The sequence below is a fragment of the Nicotiana tomentosiformis genome, chromosome 12 (genome assembly GCF_000390325.3).
Source record: "Nicotiana tomentosiformis chromosome 12, ASM39032v3, whole genome shotgun sequence".
Classification (NCBI taxonomy): domain Eukaryota; kingdom Viridiplantae; phylum Streptophyta; class Magnoliopsida; order Solanales; family Solanaceae; genus Nicotiana; species Nicotiana tomentosiformis.
This window is the reverse complement of record NC_090823.1, coordinates 1332975-1357736: the sequence shown is the minus strand read 5'-3', so window position 1 is coordinate 1357736 and position 24762 is coordinate 1332975. Positions and strand designations below refer to the sequence as shown.

Genomic DNA, 24762 nt, shown 5'->3' with positions numbered 1-24762 from the left:
AAGAGGGTGAATAGGGAGCATTATAAGTTGACTAAGAAAGAGGCAAAGCTAGCAGTTGCGGCGTCCAAGACTGCAACTTTTAGCCTTTTGTATGAGAAACTCAAGGGCCGAGGTGGGGATAAGAGGTTGTTCAGGTTAGCCAAGGCGTGAGAAAGGAAGGCGCGTGACTTGGATCAAGTAAAGTGCATCAAGGACGAAGAAGGAAGAGTTTTGTTGGATGAGGGGCTTATCCGTCGGAGATGGAAGACCTACTTTTATAGTCTCTTGAACGAGGATGGGGACACGAGCATTGTACTGGGTGATTTGGAACTCTCTAGGAGTCGTTGTGACTTTGGGTATTGTAGGCGGATTAGAGTTGATGAAGTTGAGGGGGCTATGCGTAAGATAAGCAGGGGCAAAGCGACCGGTCCGGATGAAATTTGTCACGACTCAAACTGATGGGCCGCGACGGGCACTCGGTACCTTACTCAACCGAGTACCAATGTAATCGTATCTTTCTTATTACATCATTATAGGTAAGTGGGCCAGGAGGGGCATCATGAGATAAACAGAGTAAACATGAAGGAACACGCGACATAGAATGACCCAACCTGATATAGAAACTCATACCTTTGACATACGGGCCTATAAGGCCAATGTGATTCATTATATACACTACAAGAAATTTGATTTTTAACGACCATTCCTTAACGAAGGGACATAAATCCGGTCGTTATAATTGTATTTATAGCAACCAATTTTTTTTCCAGTCGTTAAAACTAATTTTTAGCTCAATATTAACGAGGGGATAGTATTTGGCCGTAAAAATATAACACAGCCCGGTCGTTAAATAATTATTAATTAATAAAAAAGTGGCGCTAATTCTCTAAACAGTTTGTATAAACCTAAAAATCCCGAAGACGTCGACTTCTTTAACAGTTCCATCGTAAACCTCTGTTTTGAACGAATTAGCAGAGAACTGCTACGACGAATTCAAATAATTAGAGAAACTGCTCTACTCGTCAAATTCAGCGAATTAGCGAACGAAGCTGCTCGTCACCTCCATTGACAACAACTGCTCGTCCTCAAGTTTCTTCTCATCAATGTAAGGTTCAAAATTTTACCCTTTTCTATGTGAATTGAGTAATAATTTCGCTAGAAAATGCATCTGAACTAGGAGCAGGGATGAAAGAGACCATAGCATAGATTATGATTTGACTCCCCATCTATTGAGTGATATCAGTTTTTAATGAGCAACTGCTATATCTCCTGCTATGATTAAATCATCTTCTCTAACAGTTTATTCTGAATGTCAATTTCGTGCTATCAGTTTTACTGAGTGCCAAGTATAACTGTAGAAATATCGGTCCTCCTAAAATCAAAGTTGATAATTTTTAGCGGTTGTGATCACACTTGTATGTATATTGATGTTGGTGTTCACTTTGGTGAAAGAATGACACAAAATACAAAAAATATTTCTATCTATGTATTGACTGATTCTACGGTGAGGTCTGCTGCTGTTTTTCACTTACTGCAGAGGTGGCTTGTCCAGTTTTTGAACTTGTATCACAAAGTACTTGCTGCACATTCTTTCTCTCCTCATTCATCACATGATCATGCTCATTGAGCAATGCATCAAACGAGTTAGAAAACTCGATATTCTTTGATGTTATGACCTGGACTTTCATACCTGGAGATCTCCTATTTTTAGGTGATCGATGTGTCACTGTTTGCTGCTGATTAGCAGGTGATCGAGCAACAACTGTCCAGTCCTCTCCAGCTATATTCTTTACTGTTATACCTATCTTCTTTGGCCCATCAACATTCCCAGCAATTTTAGATTCACTACTGGGAATTCCAAGTCTTGCACCAGGTTCACTTCCATCGTTTACACCAGCAGTATGAGCCACAACTGTTTGAGTACCAGTTGCAGTCGTGACCTGCTTTAGTTTCTTTACCTCAGTTGCACCAGCAGTAGCGTCATCTGCTGCACGAACATGCCTAGCTGAATTTTCTGCATATTCATGAGCCACAACAGGTGGCCTGTCGTATCTATCATCTGCCCAGTTCCTTGCTCTTTCTTATGTGCTAACTGATGCACATTTCTTTTTTAAAGATCATCAGTGGCAACCACATTAGTATGTATGCCTTTTTTCCAGCTTGCACGTCAATAAAAACATGGGTTGCAAATTCCTTCTATAAGCTGTAGTATTAGTTTGCAGCACTGATGCTGACCAGACCCCATACTTATTAATTGTCTCACCTTTAAATGTTTGCCCATTCCAATGTGGGATTTGTCCAAGGCAAGTTTCACAATGAACATACTTTCCAGCTTACTGCCAGCGGTCCGTGGGTTGTTACAGCCTTGATCGATATGAGAAAGATGGGCTCAAGCTCCCAATCTATACAAGGATCTTGGGCTCGAAAGCCGTTCTTACTCAACAAGCACCTTTCTTAGTAAGGTTGCTTGTTTTGCACAAGGTACCAATGATTGCTCATGTTCCTAGACTTTGGACGTAGGGTGAGGTGAGTGATTGAGGTTACTACTCTAGAGTGGAGAAACATTAGTATTTCATCTAAATGGAATATGGAATATTACAAGGCCATGATCACTGATTGGACAATAAGATGAATCAATATGTTAAACCAAAATGGACAGGAAAAGGGGAGTAATATTGTGTTTCAACTAGAAGTAATCTAGAGAAGAGGGTGGATGCACTGCCCTCTTTTGGTAGAAAACTATATGATGAGTGACCAGAGAAACATCGATGCACTGATTTTAGCTACTATGCATTGTACCAAAGTGTCATACTCATTCGGGATTGATTTAGAAGGGGTGAGGAGGTATATGAGAAGACAAAAAAGGAGAAAAGATTGGGAGAATGCGTAAAGATGAATGTCGTATGATGGAGTCTTTTATAGGCATACTTTACAATGTGTATATTACATTTATCCGATGTGAGACACTAGTATGTGCACTGTTACTTCTGTACGTATTTAACTTGGTTTAAGTCTAGCTATCTTCCCCCTCAAGGGGTGTGTGTATATATGTCGTATGTACCAAAGTTTGTTTCAACCTACATATATAGTACATGGATTAGCAAGGAACTTAGTACGTAAGCAAGTTAGTCCTCTGACTTTGCTGACTTGGTGATTGTGTCTCTATGATAAAACGACTTTCATTTCTATACGCTTGGTTCTCTTGAAAAATACTAGATTAGATGCAATATGAATTGCAGTTTGATTATTGTACATAGCTGTCTGATTAATCTGCACAAACTTCAATTCTCGGAATAGGTATTTCATCCTTATGAGTTCATCAGGTTAATCGTACTGGCCCTATATTTGCTTTGACTTGCAACCACATATTGTATCATGCTCTTTCAGGACATTGAATTTCTTCCTATCAAACCACAGTATCTAGAGCTGGGTGCTTATTAGAAAGTCACCTTGCCAGTCTATATCTGTATAGGTGACATTTTCCATTCGATGATCTGCTCATTCCTCTATCCTCGTACGGCAGTCCTTCTCTGTGGGCTTTTCATTACACAAGGATACAAACCACTACATCTACTAATCGGCACACTAATAAATTGATCACATGGAGATCCATAAATTGACTTACAAAACATTACTAGACATGATCCCTTTTTCATAGTCATTTTTTTCTGCAATGAAGTTTTCAGTTTCTCTACCTGAATTTTTAGTTGTTCACTTAAAAAATTTTAACATTCTTTTACTTGATTGGTTATTTTGTTTCCTGAAATTACACTATTTTCTTAATCAACAACCACACTATAAGAGCATCAATATAGAGTAAATTTGTTTTTAGTTTCTATGATTTGTAGCTTATTTATAAAATCGTTACAAAAATATATTCTCAATTTTCAAAAGTACTAAAAATTTAACATATTTATTCATCTTTTATTGTAAAACTTAAGGCTGTTACTTGGGCTATAGGCCAGTGAAATGGTGGATGTGAGAAATTATTCAAACGGATTATAAAAATAATCTTCGAACGCAGATTGACTAATATTCCTTAGTAAAGATGACTAATATGTTTTTATTCTCTTATGTTCATTTCTTGTTCATTGCTATACTAATATTCTATTCTAATATTTTTTGGTTAACTATATATGTATATTAATTTTGTGTATGCACCAGATTATGGCACCTGATAAGCAATGGATGGAACTTATTCATGATCGACTTGATAACGCTTACATACTTGGGGTGGGGGATTGGGAGAAACACGCAAAATACGTTGTCCATGCGTCAAATGCTGTAATGCAATTTCAGGAACACATGAGTTGTTTAGGTCACATTTAATAGTACACGAAATAGTCCAAAATTATACCCTTTGGTATTACCATGGGGAGAGATTAGGTGAGTCTTCTTCAGATTATGAATTTGTAGATGATAATATCAATGAAGAGGGTGATGGTGAGGATGAAATACATAAAATTTTAAGAGATTTATATCCCACTTTTGAAGAAGACAATATGAACAATGATGGTGATGGGCAGTTTGAGGAGGAACCAAATATTGAAGCAAAAATATTCTATAGGATCTTAAAAGATTTTGAGCAACCATTGTACCAAGATTCAAAAGTTTCTAAACTTTCTACTTTGGTAAAGTTGCTTCATATCAAAAGTATTGGTAATTGGATCGAGTAATGCATCAATTACAATGTTGTTGAAGCTCTTGAAGGAAGATTTATTGCCGGATGGATCAAACTTTCCAGATTCATATTACGAAGCAAAGAAGGTAATTCGGCACCTAGGGCTTTCTCACAAGAAGATTGATGCATGTAAGAATGCTTGTATGTTATACTGGAAGGATGATAAGTCTCTTGAGTCTTGTAAAGTTTGTGGTGCATCTAGATGGAAGGAGGATAAACGTAGTGGGGAAACCAAATTTAAAAATGAGAAAAAGATACCACAAAAGATTTTACGTTATTTTCCTCTAAAGCCAAGACTTCAAAGATTATTTATGTCCTCGAAAATATCTTCTCTCATGAGATGGCACCATGACAAAAGAGTTGATGATGAAATACTGAGGCACCCAGCTGATTTAATAGCGTGGAAAACGTTTGATGAACTTCATTAATCTTTTGCATCTGAGCCATGTAGTGTTCGACTTGGACTTGCTAGCGATGGTTTTCAACCATTTGGAATTCCAAAACTCTATATAGCATTTGCCTGTGGTACTTATTCCTTATAATTTACCACTTTGGCTATGCATGTAGAATTTTTTTTTTATTTTGTCGATGATTATTCCTGGTCCTGAGAGTCCTGGAGATGCTATTGATGTTTATCTCCAGCCTTTGATAGAGAAATTAAAGGAATTGTGGGAATCTAGAGTGGAGACCTTTGATGCGTCAACTAAACAAAACTTTGTGTTACATGCATCTTTATTATGGACCATTAATGACTTTCCCGCCTGTGCAAATTTGTCTGGATGGATTACAAAGGGAAAACTAGCGTGCCCATGCTGCAATAAAGAAATTCACTCAATTAGGTTACAAAATTATAAATAAATAAAAAACAGTGCTATATGGGCCATAGACGATTTCTTCCTCTTAATCACATATGGAAGAATGATAAAGCATCATTTGATGGCCCTAAGGAGCGAAGATTACCACCAAAACAGTTGTCTGGTGATGATATACTTGATCAAGTGGCTGATTTAGATGGGTTACAACTAATAAAGGATCCAAAGAAGAAGATTAAAATATCACATGAGAGTAGGGGTAATAATTGGAATAAGAAGAGTATTTTCTTTGATCTCCCATATTGAAAAACTCTTTTATTGCGGCATAACTTAGATGTAATGCGCATTGAGAAAAATATATGTGATAATATTTTGGGGACAATATTAAATATCAAAGAAAAAACCAAAGACACCATAAACACTCGGTTGGATTTGCAAGCAATGAGCATTAGGAAAGAATTGCATCCAATAAAAATTGGGGTTAAATATGACTTACCAACGGCATGTTACACATTATCTCCTGAAAAGAAGTACAGGTTTTTCAGTTTCTTGAAGAACTTAAAGGTCTCAGATGGATTTTCATCAAATATTTCCTAGTGTGTCAACCTTAAAGATCGCAAAACTTTCAGGTTTAAAAAGTCATGATTGCCATGTTCTTCTGCAACATTCACTTCCACTTGCTCTGTGGGGCATGCTATACAAATTTGTGTGTGAACCGCTTATTGAGTTGTTATTTTTTTCAACATGCTTGGATCGAAATATTTAAGTGTGGATGAATTAGAGCAGATAAATGCCCAAATCCCAATAACTGAGTGCAAGCTAGAAAAAGTCTTCTCTCCTACAATTTTGATGTCATGGAGCACTTGCCAATTCATTTATCTAATGAAGCTAAGATTGCTGGACCTTCTCAATATCGATGGATGTATCCAATGGACCGATATATATACTTTATGAAACCATTTATTCGTAATAGGGCTTGCGCAGAAGGTTCTATTGCAGAGGGATATTTAGCAACTGGATGTATGACCTTATGTTCAAGGTATATACATACAATGGAAACAAAGTTTAATCGCCTTGAACGAAATTATGATGGTGGTATTATAGAATCTGATGGAGGTTTAGTAATTTTTTGTCAACCCGGAAGAGGTTTAAGAGGTGGCAAACCACACAAACTTGATTCAAATGAACTGGAGCAAGCACATATTTATATTTTGAAGAATTGTGATAAAATTCAACCATTTCTCGTGTAAGTAATGACTTGTTTCAATAATTTACTTTTATGTACCTTCTCTATGTTTTCATTAAAATGACATGTTATTATGCTTTAATTATTTGTAGAGAGTTTTCACTAACTCCAGTTGATACCTCTCAAGAAAATTTTGACAGGCAATTCATTGGTTGGTTAAAAGAAAAGGTGAGTACTAGTTAACATTAATATTTTTCAAACCAAGTATATAAATATTATTTGCTAAACTATGTGCTTGATCTTGATAGGTTGAAGGATTACACAAATGCAATGATAGTAAAAAAAATGGCAGATTTGCTCTCATTGTCACGTGGTCCCATGACATACGTGACAAGTCATCGCGGGTACCTTATTAATGGATATAGGTTTCAGGTGCAAGATTATGATAAAGGTTTGGGAACTCAGAACTGTGGGGTGGTTGTAGTTGTAGAGACAGATGAAGAGAATAAGAACATTGATTACTATGGAGAACTAACAGATATACTAAAATTATAATTTATTGGTGGAGGAAGAATAGTTTTATTTCGATGTACGTGGTGATGTGTATGGCCAAGAAAAGGAAGTTAAAATAGATGAATATGGCGTGTTAACTGCCAGCGATTTCTGAAAACAACTGAGCCTTTTGTATTAGCTAACCAAGCATCATAAGTTTTTTACGTTGACGATCTTTCCAATAAAGGTTGGCATGTTGTACGAAAAGTTCAACCTCGTGATACTTTTGAGGTTTTGCAAGAAAATATTGATGATTTAGAGGAGTTAGATCATTCTTCACAACTGAATAGGAAAAGAACTCATGAAGGTTTGGATATTTATCAACTCCTTTATTTAATTAGGCAACTCACTTGTGATGAGGGAAGCTTCGTACTAGATTCCATTTGATTTACAAGTTCAGAAAAAGATTCTAAAACTATACCAATGGATTTTCTCTTAACTGATTATATGTTCTTATATGATGAATCTGACTTGCTAAATATTTGTTTATCTCCAAGTTTCTCTGCATCATATTTTGGTAAATTATCTTTATTACTGTTGTCTATGGCCATGTAACTTCCTAGATTCTTTTAAAGACCTTCATACGTTCATATATGATAATACTGATATTATAGACATCTGTTACTCAATTGTTTTGTTCTAGGTTGACATGAATCCATCAAAATATCAGAAGTCTAAAATGGAATCAAGTTTGAAGACTATTAAGCATGTGTACGTTCCATCTGGTACCTTAGCAAGGGGGCGAGGATAGAGCTTCAGAGCATTGGGTTCTGTAAGAGTAAATGCTGAACAACGAGGTTTGATTGGAAAAAGTAAAGCTTTTAATGTATTAGCTTCTGATCTTAATAACCTAACTCATAATGATAGTCTTGCACCTCTTGGTTTTGATCAAATATTTGAAGGTGAAACTCTTTTTCCTCATGAAGAAGAAGAGATGCACGACACTCAGAGAAGTAAAATAAGTATTTTATTATCTCAAGCTATAAGAGTTTTTTGTTGTTATTGTACAAGATCTATTTTTATATTTGAGTTAAATTAAAATTTGCAGGGCCATGTGAATCTGAAAAGGTAAAAAAACTGAGAGGAACGAATTGGTGTAAAAATGTTGTAGGACTCAAAGTTGGAGAAAATGTTGCGCCTCCTGGTTTTGATCAAACATGTGAAGGTGATACTCTTTTTCCTCATGAAGAAGAAGAGATGTAGGGCACTTAGAGAAGTGAAATAAGTATTTTATTATCTCAAGTTGTAAGAGTTTTTGGTTGTTATTGTACAAGATCTATTTTTATATTTGAATTAAATTGGAATTTACAGGGCCATGTGAATCTGAAAAGGTAAAAAAAGTGAGAGGAACGAATAGGTGTAAAAAAATTACAGGACTCAAAGTTGGAGAAAAGTTGCGCGTCACTTTCTACCACAATAGGGTTGTTGGGCAACATCATGTCTCATTTACGAGACACTTAGGTATATTGGTCTGTGATCGTAATATGTACCCATTGTGTGTACACTCATGGGCAGACATCAAAGAATATAAGATACAACACATGTGGGAAGCTATTACGGTAAAGATTTAAAGCATTACTTTCTTGATTTGCCTTCTCCATTTCTACTTGTTAATACAATCTTAGAGATAGTCCCTGATTTGTCAACCACAGTTTAAGTAATGGACAAAACTATAGAATATATTATGTACAAGCTGAATCTAGATTACTAAGAATTACTTTACAGAATGGTAGAAACTCAGGCAGAAACTGTCATGTTGCATGAATCCAGTAGTGACAAGTTAATCAGTCATTAACTCTGCATAATTCTATTAAAATATTAGCCCTAAAACGCCAATCGTAATTTCCTAGGATTCCATAAATTGAGAAGGTGGGGGACTTGTTTTCATCTTCCCTGTACCTGCATAATATAGCTTTGCATCATTCGTGAACCTATAAAGAGTGAGCTTAGTGCAACACATAGTGTTAAGATTTCCAGTTTGGATCTTGTTAACACAGAAAAATAGATCCACCCTAGTTGAAGGAAGGAAATGTGAGTAGAGGATTCCAGTAAAACATACCATGAGCCCCACGTATCTCCACTTCACGCAACTCTTGGACAAGGGCACAGCAACAACACATTAGGTGTGAGAGAAAATCGTCTATAATGCCTCCCTAAAAAGAAACAAAAATCAGCAGCATATCTCAATGATATTCAGTTTAACACTAGGTCTTGTATGAAGGTACTTGTCCATCGTTAACTATTTGACTTTGTCAATCAAATACTTTCAAACAAGGATCAACGCGATGAAGAAAAAGAACCTTCAGAAGCTTTTCCTTATCCCTTCCGATAGGCGTTTTCATATGGAGACGGGGGCTTCTCTTTTTATATGGAGCATTTGTGGGAATAACTTGCAAATCTATTTTCATTTCTGATTTATTAGAGGGATATTAAGTTTGCGAATCTAATGTGATAACTTGCAAGTCTATTTTTCATTTCCTATTCCTATTTATTAGAGGGATATTAAGTGTGCAAATTTACACTTACAAAGGGACAAATGCAGCTGCAGTAGATATGGTAGTTTACCGTGATGTTTAGCTTTTTCCGTTGCTTCTTTCTGATGCACCATGTGTAACAACAGCAGCGTTATTTGTTGTTTCATATTTAATGATACTTGTGAAATATTGTAGGACAAAACTGATAGTGATGACATAAATGATCAACGAGATCATGTCTTTAAACATATGAGAAAGTTATGGAATAATTGCAGAGGATCGATGCACATGAATATTAAGTCTAAGCCATTCCGTTATGCTATAAAAGATGTGCCAAATGGGGTAGACAAGAGTGATTGGGAATGGCTGGTCAAGGAGCATTTTTTTACTGAAATATTTAAGGTATGATTTTAGCTATTTATTAACATCGTGTTATATTAAGTGGCTAACCAGAATTTTGCCGGTATATTGTTAATTTAGGAGACAAGTACAAGAAACTCGATCAATAGGTCTAAGTTGAGTATGCCTCATCGTATGGATAGTAAGCCAATTAGGGAGATCATTTATGAATTGGTGAGTAAATCTTATAATTATATTCTATTAAGAAACCTCATCTTTGTTACAAAGATTTCTTTGACTTGTTTATTTAAATGTGAAGGGAGGTAAAGATGGTAATCCACTAGATGTGGCAACTATTTATTTTTAGACTCGTAAGAAGAACAACAAGCTTGTCGAACATGAAACCAATGAGATATGTATGTTTATTGATAAATTTTAATTTATATTATTTATTTATTGTGTTGTATTATTTTAATTAAATTACTTTTTATTTTACAGGATAAAATCAAAGAATTGGTGCAATCTGAATCGTCTCTTGCAAATATTGAGGTTGTAGAAAGGTGATTCGGACCTCAACGAAAGAGTCATGTAGTTGGATTTAGTGGTGGGATAACCGCTAAGGAGTTGAAAGGTGGTAACTCCTCTAAAACTGCATTGTTGAAAAAGTTGAATACTACTGAAAAAGAAAATGAATCACTAAAAGGACGCCTAGAAGGTTTAGAGAGTAAATATGATGAGCTAGGGAGTAAATACGCATAGCTTGCAAAGATAGTGTTTGATCAGCCTTAATCACCATTTTCAAGTGATCAATAGATTGAATCATTTAATAGGTTAGCAGATTGAAAATCCTATTTTATTCTGTGATGTATGAGATCAATTTACCACTGTCCAATCTCGTCCTTTGAGTTGTTGCATAGCTGGAGAAATTGATTTTATGGTGTCAGCTGCCTGCTTCTCACTCTTATCATCACTAAACCCATCAGTAACATCTAAGTATTGAGCTACTACTAAAGGATTTTGTCCAGATTTGCCTTGAGTGTGAAGCACCTGCCCAGATGTTTTATCCACATAAATCTGCCCCTGTTCAAAATTTGATTGCTGCACGGCTTCATTAAGTTTTTCTTTACCCTAGTTGCTTCATTACCTCAACAAACTTGAGTAAATCCTCGATCTGAAACACGATCAACAGTAGGGTCTTTAGAAATCTGCTTTTTTCCCTCGCTGTGATGATCCAAAATGTCATCTTTAAATTTACTAATTAATTATGTGATCTAAGCACTATTTACCATTACTCGACTTGCGTGCACAGTCCGTAAAATTTTTCGGAAAGTTTTCAGGTGAAAAATGGATTAAAATGTGAATTAGATGTTTAAAACACAACTGAGTTGACTTTGGTCAACATTTTGCGCAAACGGACTCGGATCAGTATTTTGATAGTTCCGGTAGGTCCATATCGTGAATTGGGACTTGGGCGTATGCCCGGAATCAAATTCCGAGGTCTCTAGCCCGAGATATGGAATTTTGATGAAAAATTTAAAGTTTAAGTTCAAATAGTGACTGGATATCGAATTATGTGCAAATGACCCCGGAATAGAATTTTGATGATTCCAACAGCTCCGTATGATGATTTTGGACTTAGGAGCGTGATCAGAATTTTATTTGGAAGTCCGTAGTAGAATTAGGCTTGAAATGCCGAAAGTTAAATTTTTGGGAAGTTTGACCGAGGGGTTGACTTTTTGATATCGGGGTCGAAATCCGATTTTGAAAATTTTCATAAATCTGTTATGTCATTTATGACTTGCATGCAAAATTTGAGGTCAATTGGACTGGATTTGATAGGTTCCGGTGTTGTTTGTAGAAATTGAAAGTTCAAAGTTCATAGATTTTGATTTGAGGTGCGATTAGTCGTTTTGATATTGTTTGATGTGGTTTGAATCCTCAACTAAGTTCGTATTGTATTTTGGGATATGTTGGAATAATTGGTTAAGGTTCCGAAGGTATCGAGTGGAATTCGGAAGGTAAACGAAATGGATTTCGGACAAAGAAGGTTGCTGGAAATTTGCAGAAATTTCTGGTGTGTGGAGCCAATTTTGGAAGCTTATATCTCGTACTTAATAAGGAATCGGATAATTGTCAAAATATGAAAGTTGTAGTCATTTGTTTCTAGTTTCCAGAACGTTAAACCATTCATTATTTGGACATTTGTACAGAAAATTATGATGGATTGAATGAAGGCTGGTAGAGCAATTTCGCCAGATATTCTGATGTGTGGAGCTAACTTTGGAAGTTTATATCTCGCAGTTCATAAGGATCGAAAATTGTCAAAACATGAAAGTTGTAGTCGGTTGATTCTAGTTTCCAGAAAGTTAAACCATTTATCATTTAAAAATATGTACATAAAGTTATGATCAATTGAATGAAGGCTGGTAGAGCAGTTTCTGGTGGACTTTTTAGTGATGAAAAATGGACTTTTAGTGACGGAAAATGGACTTTTAGTGATGGATTGGCAAAAACTTAAGGACCAAAAATGGTCATTTCGTTTTGGATTTTTGGAGCACGGTTCTTGGGCAATTTTCACAGGAAAACATTGGGGTAAGTGTTCCTTATCCTATATTGATTATATTTCATGATTCCATACTCATTTACATCATGAATCCGTGAATTTATGGAAGAAAAATTAAGATTTTTGCAAAATCTTCCAAAAGCAAAAATTTAAGATTTGGAGGTCGAGTTGTTATCGGATTTTGGTAAAATTGGTATGGGTGGACTCGTAATTGAATGGGTTATCGGATTTTGTAAGTTTCGCCGGATTCCGAGATGTGGGCCACACATGTAAATTTTGAGCTAATTTCGGATTTTAATGAAAATGTAATATTTTCTTATGAAATTGATTACTATAATTTTTGTTGACTGTATCGAATTAATTATGACTAGATACGAGTCGATCGGAATCGAAAAATCGAGGAAAAAGTATAATACTTGGTTAAATTGGAGCAAGTCGAGGTAAGCGACTTGTCTAACCTTGTGTGGGGGAAATTTTCCCTAGAATTAATATTAATGTGATTATTGAAATGTGTTGAAAGTCGTGTACACGAGGTGACGAATGTGTACACGGGCTAAATATGAAAGATTATATTTTTAAATTGTGTAGATCATTGTTGCGCATTTATTAAATTATTTTATCTTGTTATATTCTTCATCATTGATCTGTGATATATATTTTTAATTTGTTTGCCTTTTTCCTGCTAATTGTTTTACCTGTTTAATTGAAAATTGGTTTCTTTCATACTGTTCATTATTTGAAGGTTGATTTTCTTTAAATTAAATATTATTAATATAAAGTATTTGACATTTTTAATTTTGATATTGAAGCAACCTATTAAAAATTTGGAATATTATTTTCCTGAATTATTTATGCTTGAATATTTTTGTGAGATTTCTTTTCGTGGAAAATTAAAATATTGGGCACTTGAGGTGCAGATTGTGATATATTATGATATGGATACACATGCGGTGGTATAAGGTCGGGGTGTTGAAACGCATGCGGTGAGATAAGGGTGGCTTGATATGTGTGGCTAGTAGGGGTGACTACTAGAAGTCATGCGGTGTGATAAGGGTGGCTAAAACGCGGGATGCTATTTCGGAAAAAAAAATATTTTTTTTAAATAAATTGTGAAGGCTCCCGCGGTGATATAAGGAAATGAGATATTATGAAATTATTTATAATTTGGGACTACGAGGTGGTACCTCGGTAGTGCCCTTGTTAATAATGATTTATAACCATAGTTGCTTTCGATTAATTATTGTGATTTTCATAAAGTTGAAGAAAATTCTATTTTGATTCCACGAGATATTATTTACAATTATTTGGTGTCATTAAATGTGACATACTATTTGATTCATTTCCAGTATCATTTTATTTTACTATATTGTTAAACATTTTACCATTCCATTATTATATTCCAGTAGGGCATCACCTGACCTCGTCACTACTCTACCGAGGTTAGGCTTGGCACTTACTGGGTACTGCTGTGGTGTACTCATACTACGCTTCTGCACATCTTTTTATGCAGATCCAGGTACATCTTACCAGCCTAGACGTCAGTGAATTACCTGCGTACGGAGACTTCGAGGTATATCTGCCAGCGTCCGCAAACTCCGGAGTCACCTTCTATCATTTTATGTTGCTTCCTTATATTTTATTTAGACCTTGATATATAGAGACATTGAGAATAAATTCTTAGAAGCTTGTGATTTATTTCTACCGGGTTTTGGGAGTTGAAATTGTTTGAATTGTAGTTTATTTATTTCAGATATTTATTATTATTCCGCATTGTTAGGCTTACCTAGTTTTAGAGGCTAGGTATAATCACGACATCCTACGGAGGAAATTTGGGGTCGTGACACTCGCAAACCTGAGACACCCTATTCACAGCTGTAGCTTTATAACCTGCTGGTTTTTCAAACAATTCAGCAGGTACAACAGCTGGTTGATCATGTACATGCACCAACTGTTGATATGGGCAACAGAGGGCCATCACCAATGGTTCCTTCACTAATTATTTGGTTTCTTAGTCTGCTCATTGTTTTTCCAACAAATTCTAGCATAGGTGGAGGTGCCACCATTGTTCTTCTAACATTGTTATTTCCTATCTCCTTGACACTTGTTGTATACTTGCTGTCAATATTCATTCCTATACAAAGTATATCATCTGCTACCTATTGGGAAGGCAGTACTGGTTCTGTTGTATATGATGGAGAAGGTTTGTTTGGGGTAGGGACCATGCTCCTAGTTATCCTCTTCTTCTTTTTGTACAATCTGATGGGATATGTTCTCTTTTTACTTTAATTTTTTATAATTAGTAAGATGATAAAATTATCACTTTTGTTAGAGATGGAATAAACAGAGCGTATAGCAGATTCTTAAGACAAACACAGAAAAATGTACACTCGGGACACTTCCTTAATGTTTTGGAATCTCAGTAGGAAATTCCAAAACCTTTGTACCATATGTTGCCTTAGGATCCTTCAAAATAGCAATAGCTTCAGGAGATGATTGAGCTCGATTCCTATTAGGAGTTGGAGCATCAAGTACCTGCCCAGCTCTTTTCTCCTTCCAATCTGTTGAGAGTTGCATCTTAGATTGTTCAAGTTCCTTAGTGATCAACTGTCCAGCTGCATTAGCGTATTGCTCAGCATCTATAATTATAGCAGTCCTTTCGATCAACCACAGGTGCTTTTGCATTCTTCAAAACCTAAGAACCCCTAACTACAGTAGCGTCAACAGGACCTGTAGCAGTATTGGAACCAACTGTTATAGGTTGTAGCTTACAAACATCGGATCCTTTAGCTACAACATATGATTCTTGCCCCCCATTACCCACAATAGAAGCTTTAAAACCTGCTGATTTATCAGATGGTTCACCAGCTGCAATAGTAGGTTGATCACACCCTGCGACTGCCACCTCCCTATTACCATCCAGCTTAGGATTAGTTTGTAATGCTGAGTTCACAGCCTTGTAAAGCCTCGCCAAGGCTGTAGTAGCACGAACATCACCTGTAGGTTTAGATTGACCCTTCACCGCCATTGAAACATCAACTACAGGAATAATTGGACCATTATTAGCTAGTTCTTTTCCATTTTTTGTGACATGTTGCTGCCCAGATGCATTCTTAGCAACATCTGCTGTATTTCGCATCTTATTAACATCAGATCCTTGATGAACTATGGACTTGTTCCCATTATTATTAGCAGCATCCAAACATGTTCCCTCAACCACCTGCTGCCATTATTTATCATCCAACAATTGCCTCAGATCACCTTGAAACTTCTCCACCAAAATTTTATCTTCACAATCTTCGTTTGCCCCATTCCTCACACTGTCTCAAGTCCTTGACAAAATCAAATGACATGTATTCTCACCATGCCCTTGATGCTTACAACAAGTACAATATAGCGGCAGTTATCATCACAAGGACATTGGATCACATTCAGTGATATGTTTACTAAAAAAAAGTATTTAACCCTAATATAAATACTTAAGGAGACTCCTTACCAAAAAAAAAAGTGTTTTTGCAGACTAAGGATCGTTGGATCACATTCAGTGATATTCCTATGTTGGTGTCATATCCTTAATATAATGTAAGGCCTTTAATTGTTCTGTTTTATCCAATTTAAACTCTAATCCCATTGAATTGAATTCTTGAAATAAATATATTATTACGTACTACTAGTATTTGTTTGTGAGTGAAGTTTTAAATTTTGATTCCAACAAGGAAATGGGATTGAAGTCTAAGAGTCGTTATTTCTTTAAACCCCCACTTGTTATCTAGATCATCCAATTGAAGTCTTGCATTGTGAGACATTCTTTCCCTTTCTTCTTTTTCTGAAAATTTTCAGCTTTAGAATACATTTTCAGAAGTTGAGCAATATGCCTATAGGATCAACATAGAAAAAGATTTTGTAGTCATTCGAATAGGCCTGTTCATCAATTTCAACTTGTACTTTTTCGACCGACAAGGCCATGAAAGTATCCGTATACATGACATATGTCTACAAGCCTCTAAGACTACATGCTTATCATAAAGGTCGGGACAGGGCGCCGCCATACCAATGTGATTCATTATATACTTAAAACATAGGCCGACAAGGCCAATGTGAGTCATTATATACTTAAAATATAGGCCGACAAGGCCATGCAAGTATCTGTATACATGACATCTGTCTACAAGCCTCTAAGAGTGTATACTTATCATAAAGGTCGGTACAGGGCCCCGCCATACCAAACAACACACGCCTAAATCATACTGATCAACAAGCAACTCCGGAGCAAATAGAGCGCACCAACATCTTCCGCCGAGCTGATAGCCTACTTGGAAGACTCTCGACCTGTCTATCGGGACCTGCGGGAATGAAACGCAGCACCCCCAGGCAAAAGGGACGTCAGTACAAATAATGTACTAAGTATGTAAGGAATGAAAATCAGTAAATAATAGACATGAGAGGAACATGGAGTAAAAGACTCAACATGCAAGTCTGGATAACTCTGCGAATCATTAATATTTACAATGTCATGCATATGCGTATAAATGTCATACCATGCTTAGGTATATGCGTTTATAACATCATCAAGCCTATGAGGACATCCCATCATATCATCTCGGCCATTGTGGAAAAATCATCATCATGTACCAGCTGATCAGGTGGTGGTGCGTATATAACGCCGTAACCTTTTCCCATATCCCATATACATATAATATACGCGTATATAACGCCATCTGGTCATGGCTCAATGTACATGTATAAATGAATGAAATGCATATAAAATAAGTCAATAAAATCTCTCGGAACGTCATAGGACCTTTATGCCTTTGATTAATGTCATGAAATAAACTTTATTAACTTACGTATTTTCTGAGACCCATGAACAGATGATAGAATAATAAAACACATGAGGAATCAAGAATATAGACACCCCTAATATTTCTATGAATAGAGTCATTTATGAAAGTTGCGTATTTTGCTTGTTTCATTTGTATCGTTTGGAATATGCCAAAAGGAAAGAAGGGATAGCCTTAACATACCTGAACCGATTCTCTTGACAATCCCTCTAATACATGTCTTTTGCAAAAATATGTAACAGCGGATCGAAGTAGGGAAATATTTGTGTGATATTCTTGAGAAAGATTGTACTGTGCTCCCTTAGAATTTGCAATTCTCGTTGCTATTACGCAGTATAACCTCGTATGAAATTCTTGAAGAAAATTTCGTTGCCAGAAATATTGTAAAGGATTCATTATGAATTCCTTAAATTCCATCCGTTACTACATGTAGTCATAAGCCTCAATTTTGTGGTTATGAGAGGCCTTTTATATATAGTGGGTATAGGCCCCACACTTTAAATGACTAAGCCACATAATCCTTTAATTGTGACACCTTGCCATATGACTCAAGAGTCATTTAATTGACCAATCTTGCGGCCACGTTGGGGACTATTCAGCCTTATCCAACTATACTAATTAATTAGTTAATCTCCCACTGAAATTACTAATTACGCAATTATCCACATAATTAAAAATTATCTCAAATTACTTAAAATACTACTCACTTTTAAGACACTTTATATACCCTACTATCATGGTCATGTGGTACCTTGTATGAGACAAGTCCATAAATACCGGGTATTATACCTTAGACCGTATTTTATTCCAAGATGTCAAATTTGACGAAATTTATTTTTCTTCGATTTGCTTACCCTCTTTCCTTCACGAATTTACTTATCACTTGTTTGAAATAGCATAATGTTTATAATCTCAAAATAATCTCATTCCCGAACTCACGTCGATTATCTTACGATGAAACTTTAACATACGGAAATGCGGAATGTAACATCTCATTTTCGAGCTTTCATCAATTTACTTATGGCGTACTTTCATGTACAAAAATATGGGGTGTAACATCATTCCCCCCTTTGTAACATTCGTCCTCGTATGTTGACTGATGCACTTATTATTTTTATAACTTATGTCTTCCGAATATCTTAGTATTTTTCTTGCCATCTAGGCAACTGTTCTATGAATTATTCCAAAGGACAGGGCATTCCCCCCTTTAGGCTTTCTCATACCATGACTTGTGGTCAGAATTCTTCCAATCTCGTAACTATTGCTACCTTCTAATATGCAGTATGTACGTCTTTGTCCTTGTATGTGTGCCTATGCGACTCTTCTCTCCTTTTCCCTCAAGTTTTTAGCCAATCTCTAGGCCTCACTTTGTAAACATATACAGTGCTTGACAAGATGTCCCTCCAGGCATCTATAGGTATACTGAAGTTCTTTGCTTGGTACTTTGTTGAACTCACGAATATTGCTATCTCTTATTTCATAGACCTGGTTATCCATCCGTATGACTTTACTGCATCTAGGTAGGTCATACTATACTATAACTCTTAATTCAATTTATCGTTGCTGAGGTCTGCTACCAAACTCCAGGTTACTCTCTCACTGCTTATCATGTATGTATAAATCTAAGTCCTTTAATTCTTTCTTGTTACTCTTTATCTTAAGAATGACAGTCGTATCTCATCTCATATTGTTGAACTTTTATCCATCCATTGTTGATTCACCTCAATGTTGATCTACAATTTACCACTGATAACTTGACCTTTTATGTAACACTGCCGCTAGGGCTCACGTCGTATCGAGGAACATTTGAAATGATTAGACTAATCCACCTGGGGGCAATACTATGCTTCCATAACCATATTTCATAGAATCCCAATGTGATTCACCTTACGTGGGTATTTTAATCCTGTACAATTCATAAAATCCCTTCAAATCATCACTCAATCGAAGGCCCAAACGTTATCCTTCATTTATCATAATTATACCCTCATTCTACTACCAGGGCAGCATTCCATCTCTTTTAAATGATGTTAGTCTTAGACTCTTTTGAGTTCATTCAGGCTATACTGAGCTTTCTATAACTTAGAGAAACCATCAGCTCTCTTATTTTCATGGGCTTAATCCTAAGGACTTATCCATTCTCATCACCTTCTCACTCGCCCTTTCTTATCCTTACTCTTGTCTTCCTAAAACCTTGTCGATTTACTATACTTTAACTTGTGACCTACACATATTCATGTATACTACTCGCAACCTTCCTTCAACTTTCTTGCACCACAGATTTCCTTATGTTATTTTGGAATATCAAGCAAGACATCACATCGTCTCAACTCTTCTTTACTCTTTTAACTAGACCTCTCGATACCTAGAAACCATAGGCTGGGAGGTATGCCACAAATGATACTGCTATCATTCCTGGATACTGAATCCCAATGCTTCTAGTCCTCTATCTAGAGTATGGACTATTCACAACCTTCTATATTTGAGTATCTCGTACGTTGTTCACATTTACCTTACTTACCTTAAAATCTCGCATCATATCTTCTATATCTTTCATGACCTCGCTTTAACACATATATAATTCACATCCACAACTTGAAGCTCTATTATAATACTTGCCCCTCTGGTGCATACACAATCCAGTAAGGGGTTCATACTAACTTCCCATGAGGCTGGTACTCTTTCTAATTGGCTTTATCATAGAGTTGTTATAGAATATGGTTGTTGTACTATCTCTCTTGTACCTCTGATATTAAGAGTGATTCTGTAATGTTCTCAATCATGATGTCTAAAATTTTCTGGGTCCAATAATCAGACTCCTGATTTGCTTTATTGATGTAACTCTTTAGTTTCCTCTTCCTTCTGATCAACCTTTATGTAGGCTTAAGCTATCTTCCGATCTGCGGCTCCTGCTATTAGTTATTACTTTAGCCTTTCATAGACGCTATGGAATATCCGTGGTACCATCATCTAACAATTAAATCCCTTGTCTGTGACCTGGACTCAATTCTTTCTTTTAACTTATAGCAGAGTCTTATACAACTGCATGATTGTCAGCATATATGTTGCATGGATAATACTCCGAACTCTTAAGTGAGTTCATAACGTAACTAACTCTGGATCATTGATCGAATAATTCCTTTCTTTTCTTCTCAGCTTTCTTTATATGTAACCTATTACTTTTCCTGGTCTTTCTGCCCCCATGTTGTGTGCATACTTAGCTTATCTTAGTTCCCATGTGTGCCGTAGTTTTCGTGTAACTCATATGATCTCGAATATTACTTTTGATTTTATTTACCGCTCATTAGTTACGATAGGTTCCACTTTCTTATGAAGTGCATACAATGTTGTAGTGAGACTACTATTACAAGACTATTTCTTCTTCAAGTTACTATGCTTAGGTTGAAGCCTTCTTCCTTATTTCCTCAGCTAGTCTTTCGTTGTAGTACTTAGGGAGGACTTAATTCTGACTTAATGCCACATCACTGCATATTCCCCCATTTAGGGGAGTACTAAGATTTAGTGCTACGATGATCTACATATAGATGTTTTACCTCTTTATTTTTGGCATCTTTTCACATCATCGATGACCCTTACTCGCCTTACGGTAATCCTTCTGTACCAAGGATAACAAATTTCCTTACTCGCGAGGGTGATACTTAGTGTAACTGGCATATACAGTCCCTTAAGCTTAACTTTGCTCACATTGCTTGCTTTAGGGAAGATTCTTCCTAAATGACCATTCTCTGAATTTCTCATGAATCGTTTTCTGTTGTCCATTCTATTATCGTCGGAATGAAGTATGAAATTCTCATGATGTCAACCATTATCAAATCACGCAGTCCCTAATTTATGTTTAGTTTATCTTGTTCACCAATCCATATTGATTTCTATTACTCTGGGGTCTAACTTTTTCTTTTGGTAATCACGTTAGAGTCATGAACTTATTCTCGAAATGAGGGTATGACTTTATGGCATATACTCTTTTGTTGTCTCAAGGCCTGTCACCTCTCGTCTTTTCCTTCACTTGACTATAGACTCTGTAATACTGTCATCTTTTTGATCTACCATTGTCATCCATGTATCACATCTTACTCATCATGCTTCATTAACTCTCTTCTTATTTCCTGCTAACATTTATGTCTATCACTTTATTTTGAAAACTCAAACAAGACATTCTTTTGCTTTTAGCTCCCCTTTCTCCATCTACTGGCTCTTTGGGTTGCCTAATATTCTTTCTCCATTAGGGACGGGAGTCATACTAAGGTAATATTTATCCCTTCAAGGCTTCCAGTGCCTATCTTTGTGGTATTCATATCTAGCTGTACTATTCTAGAGTGCACCATCCGGGTGTCTCACAAGGAGATCTATTACCATATTTGCGCTATCCTTCGGAAGTATCAACTAACACAAACAATCCATTCATTATTTTGGGTTACTCTAACCCCAGTCGGATCCTGATATCCCGTCCTTCTCTTAAACTACACATGTCAGCCCCCAAAGGGCATAACTGAAATGGGTGTGATCAATTGTATATACCTCTGTTACTATTGAAGGTAACTCAAATGCTTATATTCCTCTGCGATAATCTTCATTAACGGGGTAGCTCGTACCCTTTTTCATCTTGCTTCCTTTACTTGCTGAAACTTGTGTCTACCTTCCGATTCCCATATCCTTTTTTTACCGTAAGAGTGGATAGACATTCTTGCCTTAAGGCTCCTTATCAAGAAGTTTACTGTAACGACCCGGCCAGTCGTTTTGAGAGTAATAGCCTCGATCCCCTGTTTACTGTTTTCCCTATACCTTTTTCTGCTTATGTGACTTGCCGGGAGGTTTTGTTTTTGGTTTTGGTAACGACCTGGCCGGTCGTTTTGAGAGTAATAGACTCGATCCCCTGTTTACTATTTTCTCCGTACCTTTTTCTACTAATGTGACTTGCCAGGAGGTCTTGTTTTTGGGTTTGGAGTGTCTTGGGACACTTAGTCCCTAAAACAAAAGTTTAAGTCTTAGAATTTTGACTGTAGTTGGAACTGTATGAAGATGACTTCAGAATAGAGTTCCATCGGTTCGGTTAGCTCCTTTAAGTGATTTTGGACTTAGGGGTGTGTCCGGATTGTGTTTTGGAGGTATGTAGCTCATTTAGGCTTTAAATGGCGAAAGTCGAATTTTTTTGATATTTTGACTGGTAGTGGACTTTTTGCTTTCGGGGTCGGAATCCGATTCCGGAAGTTGGAGTAGGTCTGTAATGTTAAATATGACTTGTGTACAAAATTTAGGGTCAATCAGACGTGGATTGATAGGTTTCGGCATCGGTTGTAAAAATTAGAAGTTTCAAGTTCATTAAGTTGGAATTAGAGGGTGATTCGTATTTTTTTAGCATTGTTTGATGTAATTTGAGGGATCGACTAAGTATGTATGGTGATTTAGGACTAGTGGGTATGTTTTATTGAGGTCCCGGGGCCTCGGGTTGATTTTGGATGGTTAACGGATCAAATTTGGTTTTGGAATAATAGCTGAAGTTGTTGCACCTGGTGTAATTGCACATGCGCAACATTGACCGCAGGTGCGAGCCTGCAGAAGCGAGCCAATGGACGCAAGTGCGGTTTGGAAGGAAGAGACTAGAGGTTGTAGGTGTGGAGGTATAACCGCATCTGCGCATCTGCAGATGCAGAAGATGGAGCGCAGAAGCGGAAGGGGCTAGGGCGTGAGGGATCGCAGAAGCGGGCGCGTAGGTGCGGCCCATTGCTCGCAGATGCGGACCCAGTACCTTTAAGTCATATCTTTACATGCGATGGAAATTCCGCAGGTGCGGCGTCGTAGGTGCGACTATGGGCCGTTGGTGCGAGATTTCTGGACAGAATACTTAAATGCAAGGGTTCGCGATTTTTGCTCATTTTTAACATTTTGAGCTCGGGTTTGGCGATTTCTTGAGAGCATTTTTGAGGGATTTCTTGAGTTAAGTCCTTTGTGCTTATTTTTGATCAATAATCTTGCTTCACCATTTATTTTTCACACCTAATTCGTGTGTATTTAAGGTGGAATTTGGGAGTTGAGACTAGGGATTTGGAGAGATTGATTTGAGGATTTGAAGGACCATTTGGTGTCGGATTTTAGTAAATTTGATATGGTTAGACTCGTGAGTGAATGAGTGTTCATATTTTGTGACTTATACTAAGTATATAATGAATCACATTGGCCTTATAGGCCCGTATGTCACAAGTATGAGTTTCTATATCAGGTTGGGTCATTCTATGTCGGGTATTCACTCATGTTTACTCTATTTATCTCATGACGCCCTTTCTAGACCACTTACTTATGATGATGTAATAAGAAAGATACGATTATGTTGGTACTCGGTTGAGTAAGGTACCGAGTGCCCGTCGCGGCCATCAGTTTGGGTCGTGACAAAAGTGATATCAGAGCAGTTTTGTCCTAGGGAGTCTACAAGTCGTGTCTAGTAGAGTCTTGTATATAGGTGTGTTGTGCACCACACTTATAAGAAGGAGGCTAAAGGACATTTAGGACTGTCACTCTTTCTTCTTACTCTAGATCGTGTGGTAGAGTTCAGTTGTAAGAACTCAATTTCCTAAACTCTATCTTATTCATAATACGACGATGCCTACATTCAGAAAGATGGTAAGAGATATAGCTGTGAAAGAATTGAGTCAGAGGAACTCGATTTTTGCATCGTGCTTATTATGGATAAATATGAGGTATTCAGCAGAATATGTATGTACTAAGATGTGTAAGTGTCACGACCCAAACTCCCTCCGTATAACGTCGTGACGGCACCTAGTCTCTACGACTAGGTAAGCCTGACAAATTGCGGAAAATAACAAACGAAAGTAAAACTTGGCAACTAACAGAAGTAGATAACTGAATAACTAGTAACAATGCCGCTCGGCATGTACGATAACCAATACTCTATAAATACACACTCTTCCCAAAATCCGGAACATCATAAGTCACAAGCTACAAAAGAAAACTAATATCTCTATACACCAGAGTCTAACAAAAGAAGTACATAAGGTAAATGACATAGGAGAGAATAGAGGGGGACTCCGAGGTATGCGAATGTAGCAGATGTACCTTGAAGTCTCTATACAGCAGCAAACACTCTGAGCTAATAGCAGGGCTGATGAGAAGTACCTGGATCTGCACACAAAACATGTGCATAAGAGTAGCATGAGTACTACCCAGTAAGTGCCAAGCCTAACCTTAGTAGAGTAGTGACAAGGTCAGGCCGGGGCCCTAAAGGGATATAATAACAAGACAAATGATATAATAAAATGAAGTAAAACGGAGAATTTAACAGTAAGAATTCACAGAGAAACAATA

The 24762-nt window shown here is 36.7% G+C and overlaps 1 protein-coding gene and 3 long non-coding RNA genes across 4 annotated transcripts; 3 read left to right on the top strand and 1 right to left on the bottom strand.

Moving 5' to 3' along the window:
* The first annotated feature begins 2971 nt into the window (after positions 1-2971).
* LOC138903490 (uncharacterized) lies at positions 2972-4615 on the top strand. The gene is made up of 2 exons (XR_011412635.1): positions 2972-4365; positions 4474-4615. It is a non-coding gene; the product is annotated as an uncharacterized lncRNA (long non-coding RNA).
* Positions 4616-5217: 602 nt separating this feature from the next.
* Positions 5218-7890, top strand: LOC104115470 (uncharacterized). Its single transcript, XR_011412634.1, has 3 exons — positions 5218-6718; positions 6811-6886; positions 6967-7890. It is a non-coding gene; the product is annotated as an uncharacterized lncRNA (long non-coding RNA).
* On the top strand, positions 7890-10790 carry LOC138891376 (uncharacterized). The gene is made up of 7 exons (XM_070192089.1): positions 7890-7935; positions 8029-8172; positions 8522-8769; positions 9880-10086; positions 10165-10257; positions 10343-10439; positions 10522-10790. Exons 1-6 carry the CDS (start codon positions 7890-7892, stop codon positions 10388-10390), a joined length of 786 nt encoding a protein of 261 aa, XP_070048190.1. The 3' UTR covers positions 10391-10439; positions 10522-10790.
* LOC104115468 (uncharacterized) lies at positions 8887-9833 on the bottom strand. The gene is made up of 3 exons (XR_004511860.2): positions 9776-9833; positions 9270-9363; positions 8887-9109 (listed from the first exon to the last, which is right to left on the bottom strand). It is a non-coding gene; the product is annotated as an uncharacterized lncRNA (long non-coding RNA).
* Positions 10791-24762: the final 13972 nt, after the last annotated feature.